Raw genomic sequence first — 13217 nt, forward strand, 5'->3', positions numbered from 1 at the left:
TTCATTATAACTTCTCAGCAAGATTCAAAACAGTTTGATTCCTAAAGCCATGAACTCTCAGAACAATGTGTTAACCACGTCCCTCTGTTCTGTTCTGCACTTGATCCATGTCATGTGTATGTTCCATTGTCATGTAAATGTTTGTAGTGTTTGATCCCTCATGTTCCTGTGAAGACAAATAAAGTAACTAACTAATGAATCAATGAACATTAACATGAACACATTGTGATCATATTATGCTTTGCCAAGGCTAATTTTGGTGATATTTTAAATTCCATCATAGCCGTCATTTACCATTTGAAAAGAGACATGATATTTGCATTAAGAAATATTTAAAAATATGATCAATTGAATGAAGAAAGATTATTTTTTTCAGAAACTTGCTTCACATAAATCCTTTTACACAGTTATTTCAGAACTAGAGATTTCTATGTATTTAAGTGTACTAAGTATGCATGCATTTGGAGTGCGTTTTTAGCCCTGATTTAGACCTGGTTTGGTCCTGTTCCTGATCCAGTCCAGGTTTAGTTTTGTGTTTCATCCCGGTTTTGATGTGTTGAATGTGCAAGTGCGAGCGCCCCCATAAACATATATATATATTGTGAATCTATGGACATCTGGGCATGGTGATAAAAGCAGTAAAAATCACAGGAGAGCTGCATTTGCCCGGCACATTTACAATGAAGCAGCGGGTGAAACAGTCTCTTACAGAAACCCTGCTGACTCAAGCTTCTCGTCATCATCTGGTCCGGTGCAGAGCAGTGTGGACTTAATAAAAGTGTCACAGCACCAACTGCTCTGTTAAATAAAGATGTGCGGAGGCTCCTGCCGTCCGGAGCAGGGGGAAAGCTTGTTAAAGACCCCCATTTCTCTGCTGATGCAAAATGGCTGACCAGACAGTTGGCAGTTATATAGATGTTATACAGTCTGTAAAGTGTAACGCTAAAACTGCACTTTGTAACCTTTCACAGTACGGCATTAAAGGTATCGATCATATTTAATCGGTTAAAATACTTTAGAAACAACATTTTTACTGTGATTGGTCTCACCTCTCCACAAATCTGACCTGTAACTTGGCCTTTTAATGCCGTATTGTGGAACTTTCCAGGCAAAGCAATAACATCTAGACAAGCCGGTGACAAACCCATCACCAAAGTTTAATAGTGCATCTTTAAAGGGCCTGTACTCGGCTTTAATTTCTTAAAATCAAGATACATGCTCTTTACATCATGCACTGTATGGTAAAAACAGCTAAATCTATCTAATCCATGCATTTTAAGTATTTTGATAGGTATTAACTTCTAGAGAAGTGTCGGAACTTGTACACTAAGGGTGTGTTCACAGTTTACAAAAGCTTGAAAAAGAAGAGGTGATGGACAGTATTTATTACAGTTTCATATGATGTCGTGTCCCTTTTCACCTACATCTCGACCTCTGAGGCAGAAGCAGTGATGAGGACCAGACTGCAGGAGGACATCACCTTACAGGACAGGACCAAACTGACACCTGAACACATATGCAAACTGCTGGACACCTGTCTTAACACCACTTACTTTCAATTCCGGGGACAATTACAGACACATTCACGCTGTGCCATGGGCTCGCCCGTCTCTCCCATAGAGGCCAGTACAGACCTGTACATGGAGCACTTTGAGAAGAAGGCACTGGCCTCCTTTTCAGGCATAGCCCCAAAGCTTTGGTATCGCTACGTCAATGACACATTTGTGACAATCAAGAAACAAGAGCTTGAAGCCTTCTCTGATCACATCAATGCTGTGGACCCACATATCAGGTTTACAAGAGAAGACTCTAAGGAGAACCGCTTGGCCTTTCTTGATTGTTCCTCTATCAGAGGAGAGGACAGGAAACCTACACACACGGGTCAGTACCTGCTCTTTGGCTCTGACCACCCACTACAGCTCAAGCTGGGAGTGATCAGGACATTGCAACACAGAGCCCAAGAGATGTCCACCAGCTCAGAGGCAAGAGAAAAGAGGAAAAACACGTCCGGAATGCTCTCAGCCTGTGGATACACCGCTTGGGCTCTCAACAAAGTGAAGAGAACCAAAAAGCAGGACAAAAGGGACAAAAGGGAAACAGAACAGTGAAGGAAGAGTGTTTCTATCCCTTATGTCTTGGGACTGTCGGAAAAACTGCAAAGAACATGAAATCCCTGTTTATTTGAAACCAGGCAACACTTTAAGACAAAAACTGGTTCACCCGAAGGACAAGATGCCGACTCAAACACAGAGCAATGTAGTTAATTCGATCCAATGCAGTGAAGACCATTGTAAAGAGACTAAACAGCCACTGCACAAGAGGCTCTATCAGCACAGAAGACATGCTAGTTCAGGACCACAGAGCGCCGTGCATCTTCATCTTAAAACCACTAACCACACTTTTGAAGACAGTGAGGTAAAGATTCTAAGCAGGGAAAAAGATGGTTTGAAAGAAAGAGTTAAAGAGATTTTTGTCAAAAGAGAATCCGTCCTTAAACAGACATGGAGGTTTTAGATTCAACCTTCTGGTTGTATATAATAGTATCTTGAAATCCTGGAGCGGTAGATGAGACATCTGGTCCTCATCTGGGGGCCTCTCACACACAGGACAAAGAATATGAATATATATATAAGAAGGTGGATCTTTCCTGGCACCTCTTGGTACCAGGCTCTACCTTCCAGGACATCCTAATATGGTCGTGAGATGTGACCCTTGACCCAGACAGAGAAGATGGGGGAGCAGAGACAGAGCAAGCAGACAGAGCAAAGAATGTGCAGAGTGTGTGTGTGTGTGTGTGTGTGTGTGCAGTGTGTGCAGTGTGTGTGTGTAGTGTGCAGTGTGTGTGTGTGTGTGTGTGTGTGTGTGCAGTGTGTGCAGTGTGTGTGTGTGTGTGCAGTGTGTGTGTGTAGTGTGTGTGCAGTGTGTGTGTGTGTGTGTGTGTGTGTGTGTGTGTGTGTGTGTGTGCAGTGTGTGCAGTGTGTGTGTGTGTGTGCAGTGTGTGTGTGTAGTGTGTGTGCAGTGTGTGTGTGTGTGCAGTGTGTGTGTGTAGTGTGCAGTGTGTGTGTGTGTGTGTGTGCAGTGTGTGTGTGTGTGTGTGTAGTGTGCAGTGTGTGTGTGTGTGTGTGTGTGCAGTGTGTGTGTGTGTGTGTGTGTGCAGTGTGTGTGTGTAGTGTGTGTGTGTGTGTAGTGTGCAGTGTGTGTGTGTGTGTGTGTGTGTGTGTAGTGTGCAGTGTGTGTGTGTGTGTGTGTGCAGTGTGTGCAGTGTGTGTGTGTAGTGTGCAGTGTGTGTGTGTGTGTGTGTGTGTGTGCAGTGTGTGTGTGTGTGTGTGTGTGTGTGTGTAGTGTGCAGTGTGTGTGTGTGTGCAGTGTGTGTGTGTAGTGTGCAGTGTGTGTGTGTGTGTGTGTGTGTGTAGTGTGCAGTGTGTGTGTGTGTGTGTGTGTAGTGTGTGTGTGTGTGTGTGTGTGTGTAGTGTGCAGTGTGTGTGTGTGTGTGTGTGTGTGTAGTGTGCAGTGTGTGCAGTGTGTGTGTGTAGTGTGCAGTGTGTGTGTGTGTGTAGTGTGCAGTGTGTGTGTGTGTGTGTGTGTGTGTGTAGTGTGCAGTGTGTGCAGTGTGTGTGTGTAGTGTGCAGTGTGTGTGTGTGTGTGTGTGTGTAGTGTGCAGTGTGTGTGTGTGTGTGTGTGTGTGTGTAGTGTGCAGTGTGTGCAGTGTGTGTGTGTAGTGTGCAGTGTGTATGTGTGTGTGTGTGCAGTGTGTGCAGTGTGTGTGTGTAGTGTGCAGTGTGTGTGTGTGTGTGTGTGTAGTGTGCAGTGTGTGCAGTGCAGTGCGTGTGCGTGCGTGTGTGTGCCCAGTCTGCAATAACAATGAAAGGTATATTAATGCATTACAATATTAAATGCTTATTAATTCCTTCTGCTGTTAACAAAGAAGAGTCTCAAGTGAAACCAAATTCTCCCTTTATCAGGAGGTCCAGTCCGGAGGGTAGGGTTACTCAGAGTAGGATATAAAACCTAAGTTCCCAGAATCGATTCGCAGATTGAGAATGACTCTTGGATGGGAGTCGAAATGTTTTGTTTTTCTAAAAACAGAGTCGTAGTAGTAGTAAATTACATAAACTGTTTAATAATGTACCAAATTGTAAAAACTATGGCATAACAACAAAACTAAACTATATTTTCAACTGTCTTATCTGATTTCAAGTTATGAATAAAGCCTTTGTAAATGTGTAATGAAAAGTTTATTACGTGTTTATATACAAACAACCTGGCAAGGCACACTTTTATTTAAATAAGAATATACAATACATCTTATTCTTGAAACAAAACAACTTTTAGTCTTGAAATATATATTAACACAAGTCTTTTAGGAGTTGGCTTAAGAAAAGGCCGCGTTTTGTCTTTGTGAAATGACACACAAACCTTGATGACAAAAATCAAAATAAAAACATGTTACAATCACCAAATATGATTGAAATGTCAAAGTGTAACAGCTGAAAAAATCAATTAAATAGTCAAAGAGACAATTAAAATAAATGGTAAAATCGTGTCGTTTAAGAGGTGAAACACAGTTAGACCTTTATATAAACAGAGATAGGGCTTTCGCTTAATATAATGATAAAATAATACAAATACCGTACCAAATTTAGTGGTTAATCTAAAACACTATTCAACGGTCTCATTCTACAATGTGTTAGCTGTAGTTTAACTGTGTGCAATGCAAATGTTCAAACAAAAAGACAAAAAGTAACATTTCAAATAAAAATTCCTCAAGTGAAATTATTGTTATTTTGAGTCTATTATTACTAGTATTATTATTCTCTTTTTTCAATACAAAATTCTACTGAATGTTCTTTCAAAATATCATAAACCTTTCATCCCTCTTAGTAGCTCATTTTGAATTCAGTGGCACATACAGTACATCTGAAGCAGACTGGGGCAAAAAGATGCAAAAGCTGTGCAGAATTAGCCTTTAGCAGGACATTTTAAAATAAGTACATTTCTGCATCTGTTTTAGGCTTTGTTGTAATAAAATCTCCAGAAAAAAGCTGTCCACTTTTGTCGCTTATGGCAAATGCAACTCACGTACCAAGTGCAGCGCTGGACCCAGTTTTCTAAGCACAGGTCATTATTTTCTGACCCAGTCCAGTCCTGGTTTTGGCTGCGGCGTAATCCTGCTACTCACGGGTTTGAAGCAGAAGGATTCCTTTCCGATTTGAGGGATTTGGCTTGACAGAGCAGCATCGTTAAAACATTTGAATATTTTATCTTTTGAATCTTTGGGGGGGAAATCCTCAATAAATCCTCGAATCAGGAAGTAATCATTTGCCCCGTCGTAGTCCTGGTCCAGACTTAGTCCAGTCGTAGTCCTGATCCAGACTTAGTCCAGTCTTAGTCCTGGTCCAGACTTAGCTCAGTCGTAGTCCTGGTCCAGACTTAGCTCAGTCGTAGTCCTGGTCCAGACTTAGCTCAGTCGTAGTCCTGGTCCAGACTTAGTCCAGTCGTAGTCCTGGTCCAGACTTAGTCCAGTCGTAGTCCTGATCCAGACTTAGTCCAGTCGTAGTCCTGGTCCAGACTTAGTCCAGTCGTAGTCCTGGTCCAGACTTAGTCCAGTCGTAGTCCTGATCCAGACTTAGTCCAGTCGTAGTCCTGGTCCAGACTTAGTCCAGTCGTAGTCCTGGTCCAGACTTAGTCCAGTCGTAGTCCTGGTCCAGACTTAGTCCAGTCGTAGTCCTGGTCCAGACTTAGTCCAGTCGTAGTCCTGGTCCAGACTTAGTCCAGTCGTAGTCCTGGTCCAGACTTAGTCCAGTCGTAGTCCTGATCCAGACTTAGTCCAGTCGTAGTCCTGGTCCAGACTTAGTCCAGTCGTAGTCCTGATCCAGACTTAGTCCAGTCGTAGTCCTGGTCCAGACTTAGTCCAGTCGTAGTCCTGGTCCAGACTTAGTTCAGTCGTAGTCCTGGTCCAGACTTAGTCCAGTCGTAGTCCTGGTCCAGACTTAGCTCAGTCGTAGTCCTGGTCCAGACTTAGCCCAGTCATAGTCCTGGTCCAGACTTAGTCCAGTCGTAGTCCTGGTCCAGACTTAGCCCAGTCGTAGTCCTGGTCCAGACTTAGTCCAGTCGTAGTCCTGGTCCAGACTTAGTCCAGTCGTAGTCCTGATCCAGACTTAGTCCAGTCGTAGTCCTGGTCCAGACTTAGTCCAGTCGTAGTCCTGGTCTAGACTTAGTTCAGTCGTAGTCCTGGTCCAGACTTAGTCCAGTCGTAGTCCTGGTCCAGACTTAGTCCAGTCGTAGTCCTGGTCCAGACTTAGCTCAGTCGTAGTCCTGGTCCAGACTTATCTCAGTCGTAGTCCTGGTCCAGACTTAGCCCAGTCGTAGTCCTGGTCCAGACTTAGTCCAGTCGTAGTCCTGGTCCAGACTTAGTCCAGTCGTAGTCCTGGTCCAGACTTCCAGACTTAGTCCAGTCGTAGTCCTGGTCCAGACTTAGTTCAGTCGTAGTCCTGGTCCAGACTTAGCCCAGTCGTAGTCCTGGTCCAGACTTAGCTCAGTCGTAGTCCTGGTCCAGACTTAGTCCAGTCGTAGTCCTGGTCCAGACTTAGTCCAGTCGTAGTCCTGGTCCAGACTTAGTCCAGTCGTAGTCCTGGTCCAGACTTAGTCCAGTCGTAGTCCTGGTCCAGACTTAGTCCAGTCGTAGTCCTGGTCCAGACTTAGCTCAGTCGTAGTCCTGGTCCAGACTTAGTCCAGTCGTAGTCCTGATCCAGACTTAGTCCAGTCTTAGTCCTGGTCCAGACTTAGTCCAGTCGTAGTCCTGGTCCAGACTTATCTCAGTCGTAGTCCTGGTCCAGACTTAGTTCAGTCGTAGTCCTGGTCCAGACTTAGTCCAGTCGTAGTCCTGGTCCAGACTTAGTCCAGTCATAGTCCTGGTCCAGACTTAGTCCAGTCGTAGTCCTGGTCCAGACTTAGTCCAGTCGTAGTCCTGGTCCAGACTTAGTCCAGTCATAGTCCTGGTCCAGACTTAGTCCAGTCGTAGTCCTGGTCCAGACTTAGTCCAGTCGTAGTCCTGGTCCAGACTTAGTCCAGTCGTAGTCCTGGTCCAGACTTAGTCCAGTCGTAGTCCTGGTCCAGACTTAGTCCAGTCGTAGTCCTGGTCCAGACTTAGTCCAGTCGTAGTCCTGGTCCAGACTTAGCTCAGTCGTAGTCCTGGTCCAGACTTAGTCCAGTCGTAGTCCTGGTCCAGACTTAGCCCAGTCGTAGTCCTGGTCCAGACTTAGCCCAGTCGTAGTCCTGGTCCAGACTTAGTCCAGTCGTAGTCCTGGTCCAGACTTAGTCCAGTCGTAGTCCTGGTCCAGACTTAGTCCAGTCGTAGTCCTGGTCCAGACTTAGTCCAGTCGTAGTCCTGGTCCAGACTTAGTCCAGTCGTAGTCCTGGTCCAGACTTAGTCCAGTCGTAGTCCTGGTCCAGACTTAGTCCAGTCGTAGTCCTGGTCCAGACTTAGTCCAGTCGTAGTCCTGGTCCAGACTTAGTCCAGTCGTAGTCCTGGTCCAGACTTAGTCCAGTCGTAGTCCTGGTCCAGACTTAGTCCAGTCGTAGTCCTGGTTAAAGGTGCACTGTGTAACAATCGAGGCATCATTCTTGCATTTGTAACTACAGGTGTTTTTACATTTGAAAATCATTGTATTCGTGACGGTGGCGCCAGGTGTACACTTAATGTGAGGCGGGCACGTTACTCGCAGCCCGTCCGTTACCCCGGATACGGAGCAGTGCGGCGTACATGACCAAAGTCGGGCAGGTGAATGCGGTTCGCGCGCAATAACAAACCGCAGCAGCGTCCAGGAAAAATACACAGTGCTCCCGGGTCAGCATTGATTTGAATCCTTTTCAACGTCTTGCGGGGCCTGCAGGGGCCCCCACGTCGGAGTCACTGGGTGTGAGTGGGTCGCCTGAAGATAGACAGTTTAACTAAAGATAAAGCTAAATTAAAAACATGTCCCCTCAGGAGCACTGAAAAATAGATCTCAGTGGGTTAAATGAAGGTCAATAAATAAGAAATACTACTGTCCTGTGGAATATTCCCAGCAGAGCAAAAACATCTCCATGAAGAAAAGCAGAAAAGTTACACAGTGCACCTTTAAAATCTGATTTCTTCTTAAGTGAATCATGGTATAAGACATTATTTCTATTGGCTTAATCCAGGTTTAAAGTCTGTTAAAACCTTCTTTTGTCTGACTTTAGCCCTGGCCCAATCCCGGGGGCTCATGTATGAAACGTTACAGTAAATCCTGACTAAAAGTGTTCTCATACAGACAAAACACAAACTTCCTCAAACTCGTTCTCTCCTCTGGCCGAAGGACACGATACATTCTCACAGCCGCGGTACCGAGTGGTGTGTTGGTTTGTTTCGCGCTGTGATCATCTGCACACTTATTTGCACAGAGCCTTGATCAAAAAGCCTTCAGTTGTGGTGTCATCCTGTCACTCTGCTCAAGCTGCCGTCGTTTAAAAGAAAAGAAGAAAACCAAAAAACAAAAAGATGTTTGTCTAACATCAGTCAGCGTGAAATATCCTTTTATGAATGCGAACAGCGCGCGCAGACAGATTAAACAATGAAAAGATGCGTGTGACAAAAGGCTCGCTGCGACTCAAAACAAATCCAAATGTGCTACAATGCAATAAACGGTGCCATCTTTGAAAACAAATATTAAGATGCAATGCTGTCAGAATCGAGCGCGTTGGTTTAATCTGTCCCCGGTGATCTTACAGTCAACAAAAGGTCCATGTTTAGTTCCTCCTTGGTGCGTTCAGAAGACCAGGGTCAGACCACTCCTCCTCCGGTCGTGCATGTTTTATTGAATATTCCTATTGCTGTGTTTGCTTTTCGGTGTCTATCACGCCAGCAGCCCTAGCCGCTTGACCTTTGCAGACAGGAAAGAGTGGATGATGAAGACTAGAGTTTTGGGGCAACTGTGGAGGTCCAATTGCTGAAATAGAAACAGAAAAAAAAGAGGATGAAGGTGTGTTTGTAAGTGCAAATGCAATGGAAATGAGCCAATATGTACAGTATACGTTTAATACAGTAATAAACCTTTCTACCTTGAACCTCTTCTGGATAATTGAGAGCGATTACATAAATATATAGATTTGTTTTAACATTTACACTCCTGACTAAATACCGATAATAAAGACATGGCCTAAAACAGTGGTGCCCCCTGACTCGCGTTATAGTGATTATTTGTAAGTACTGGTACTCATATAATCATAACTCTCTGGAGGTGGCACGTCACCCGCATGATTCTATGGAAATATAATTCACATATTCAAGTTCTGTTTCATCCACGCTTTAGCAGTCTGCAGGGATTCATAGAATCGTAGTTACTTTATGTCAAACTGTGGAACATTATAAGCACAGGAACAATATTTTCACGGAACAAAGCTCCTCCAGGCCAAGTACGAGTCAGGTTTGTGGACTAGTGGAGTTTAATAATACCAAATAGTTACAAAATATTCTATTCAATGTCACCTACTTTTAATATTTTACAAAAAACACAACTTTTTGATGTTTTTTTCATTTTTCATTTTCTTGGTCTTAGTAAATGTGTTGGATTAGACACAGAAACGTACTAATTCAGCCTCAGGGCCTCCAAAGTCGAGGAACATCATGCGGACCCCATCATCTGAGGACATCTTGAGGCGTTCAAAAGGCTGCTGCAGCAGGACGCTCTTCCTCACTCCCATCTCCTCAGAGTACAGAGTGAAGCCCTCGTCGATGTGCACACCCAGAGTGCACTCCTTCCCATTCCAGCTGCACGCTGAAACACACAACACACTGTTACTGTGGAGGGCCCCTGGGCCTGCAGGGGACAAAACTTATTTATGATAATGCGACTGGTCTTGCAATACATGTTTACAAAGTAAGATTGTGTTCATAGTGCACATTGTAAAGAACGTCAGGAGCACAACATTTGAAACTGAAATTTGAATTGATAAACACTAGAATCCGAACCCTTTCAGAGGATTTGTAGCCCCTTTGTAGAGGTCTAAACTACAAGATTTTCCAATAAACAAGACCTGATATTTTGTTCATTGCAGAGGACATTCTATTATCTAAATAATTTAAGTTTTTCCAATTTGATTTATGCACCAAATCAAAGAACAACTGTTTTGAATTGCGATACATCATTCAGCCCAAGTGACAACCTTTTTATTCAGTCAGGCCTTTTAATTACAATTGCTTTGGGGACTGATTTTATTCTATATTGTTGTATGTGAATTGCTCACTGTAAGTTTTGTGTTTAATTATTTTTTTCTGTGTTTTTGTAAAGCACTTTGTGACTTCTGTCTGTGAAAGGTGCTATTCAAATAAAATGTACAATACTGGTTTACACCTGCGACAAAGATAGATTTGAAGTATGATTACATGTGTATGATCCATAACCAAATCACGTGACCTTTCTAAAGAAATGATCATATACAAATTAATCACATTTGATGAACTAAGAAAAAAAACCTTTAGCTACAGACATTATTTATTGGTAGGGTCAAATATATTGTTATAATATTTTGATCATGATTTCGGGTGGATAAGAATTTTGGTCTAGCGTACTAAAATGTCCTTGCATGCAAACTATTTATTAGCATTGAAATCTAATTATGAATGACATGCGCTACTTGTCATGCACTCCCTCTCACTACCAGCAGGTGGCTCTGTGGCAACGCAATATCCAATATGCAATTTCCCTCAAAATAACTTGTGCCTGCAGCTGCTTTCAGCATATGGATAATGTTAACGCTGTATGTGAGAAATACATGAATACATTGTGCTCAATCCTTCAAACTGACGACGCATATTTGTTTCTTCCTGCAAATAAAACTGACACAAATGCCCACAAATCAGTAAAGTGCAGACAGCTTTCTCAGCACCCGCCTCACAATCGTATTTTCTCCCAAAACAATCAAAGACGACGTCGGCATGAGCTTACAGTGAGAGCTCCCTGTGGTGCTTTGAACACAAATACCATCTTGAGCCCAGACATTACTTTGGAAGTCATATGTTCAAGATAGAAATAAATGAATAATGAAAGCAAGATGCAATAGTGTGAAAGCTGAAGCTGCTTAAACATACTGCACACTATATTCAGTATGCCATAACAATATAGGAGAAATATACATAGTTCTCGGGGAGTTTGAAGGATTTTTGGACGATGGAAAATGATAAAGAATGATGCATATTTAGTTTTATATAGCGTTTAAAGGGCCAACTAGATGATTCAAAGCAGTTTTTATTATTTATCATTTAACCCGCTTTGAGGTATTTCCAAGACAAGTACTTTTTATCAGGGCAACATAACCCAATTTTAAAACTGCTCTATGTAACTATCTCTCACAGAACCTCTGGCACATCACTAGATTCACATAGAAGCAGGATGGAGCAAATGGCAGCGGCGCTTACAGCTCTTTCTTACGGGTTTGTGATCAGTTAAATACATCATTATTACATCTGGACAGCGTGTACTGGTCTCATTGTGTCATAAAGTACTGCTTAAGAACCAAACCAATTTTCATACTACAAAAAAGGCTATTAGATTGATCAATAATGCATCATATAATTCGCTGAATAACCCTTTGTTCATTCAATCTGAGCTTTTAAAGTTTTATGATGAGGTAGACCTGTATACTGCTAAGTTTATGTATTTAGTTAAATATAATCAAATCATAAACCATTGGAGATAAAGTTTACCCAGAGGGAAAGTAAATATAAGGGGAGCGTGTATGTTTGACAGACCTTATGTGAGAACCAGGCTGAGGGAACAATGTTTGTCTAGTAAAAAGAGTTAAATTATGGAACAATTGTTGAGACAAATTAAAAAATGCCACTTCTTTATTTCAGTTTAAAAGTATCTTTAAGAAAATAAACATAGAAAAATATTTAGCAGAATAAAAATGCAGTTTTGTTGTTGTGAAACTTGAATCCTTGTGAGTTTGTGTAATATAAAATGACAAATGTCCATCAATGTTGAGCGTTTGAGAGAAGCGTCGGCACAATAAGCCTTGGCTTCTGCCTACACCGGGTCAAATAACATAAATGTATCTCTAATTTTGTTTTGTGCTTGAATGTTGAGCGCCTTTTGTTTTTGACCAAACCACCATAAATAAAAACAAATAAGAATGAAGATGGGTACCTGGCCTTGAAGGCAGAGGAAGACTAAAGACTAAGATTTTCATTTACATGTTTTTATATTTGAAAAGTGGCTACGTGACATTTGAGAACTCTACATGTGCCACTCAGATATTTAATGTTTTAAATAATTGCAGCTTAGCACAGCGATGTGGGCGGGGATACGGGGGTAGGTGAGAACAGGATTTTTCTAAGCACTGGAGCTTCAGCTGCAGGACGATACAGGATTACTCAAACGTGCAGGAATTAATCAAAATACAAGTATCTAATAATGAGGAAATGGTTATAATATGATGAAAAGCTCATAAAGGTTGATTTGGCATCTTGTCCTCTTTATTGGGGCATATTATTCAATCAATGACATATTAATTTTGTTGAGAAAATAATCTTTAAAATGATGTATTGCTTGCTGTGATTGATAATGAAAAATAAGAGTGATTGTGCAATAGACCTTCTAAAGTCCCGTTTTCACCCGTGCGCGTGCTGTCGGATGTGAAAGAGTTAAAACCACGTACTCTGGTTAAATAAATACATTGGTACATTGATAAACCTTCAGATGTGGAGTGCTTGACTGTATATACCGTACAGACCTGTAGTGACCTCCTTGACGAGCTCGGCGGCGCTGTGGCAGCCCTCTACCAGCAGGTGGGTCCACAGGGACAGCTCTTTGCCCGAGTCCACTCTGAACACATGGGTCTCCACGCCCTGCTTGGTCCCCGAGCGCACCCCAAACGACAGCTCCGAGTCCAGCAGGGGGGACGACTTACCCGGGCCCGAGTGCACCAGTCTGCAGACACAACAGCCAATGAGAGGAAGGAAGGACAACGGTTTTGAGTTTGAGAAGATGGATGAACGTATGACTCATTTCATTAAGTGCACAGTGTGTTCCACGCCGCGGACATTTAACATCTCCCACTTGTGGAAACAGTGACTATGTGCGCTGGCTCCAGAGAGATACAAAATATGAAACAAACAAAAAAACAGTCCACACCCTTTAGATTATTGACCAGTTTTTTCAAGATGACACATTCTCAAATGACTTGTCAAAAAGGTC

At 42.7% G+C, this 13217-nt stretch overlaps 1 protein-coding gene across 1 annotated transcript in view; it reads right to left on the bottom strand.

The window, feature by feature from the left end:
• Positions 1-8412: 8412 nt before the first annotated feature.
• Positions 8413-13217, bottom strand: part of snta1 (syntrophin, alpha 1) — a 71692-nt gene continuing 66887 nt past the window's right edge. The window contains exons 6-8 of the mRNA XM_072452591.1: positions 12754-12950; positions 9610-9797; positions 8413-8969 (exon numbers count right to left, since the gene is read on the bottom strand). Coding sequence (XP_072308692.1) covers positions 8877-8969; positions 9610-9797; positions 12754-12950 — 478 coding nt within the window. The 3' untranslated portion in view covers positions 8413-8876. The remainder of the gene's footprint in view (positions 8970-9609; positions 9798-12753; positions 12951-13217) is intronic.

This window comes from Eucyclogobius newberryi, unplaced genomic scaffold, assembly GCF_026437365.1.
Source record: "Eucyclogobius newberryi isolate DKJ021-1_F unplaced genomic scaffold, fEucNew1.0.hap1 SCAF_19, whole genome shotgun sequence".
NCBI classification, from domain to species: Eukaryota; Metazoa; Chordata; class Actinopteri; order Gobiiformes; family Gobiidae; genus Eucyclogobius; species Eucyclogobius newberryi.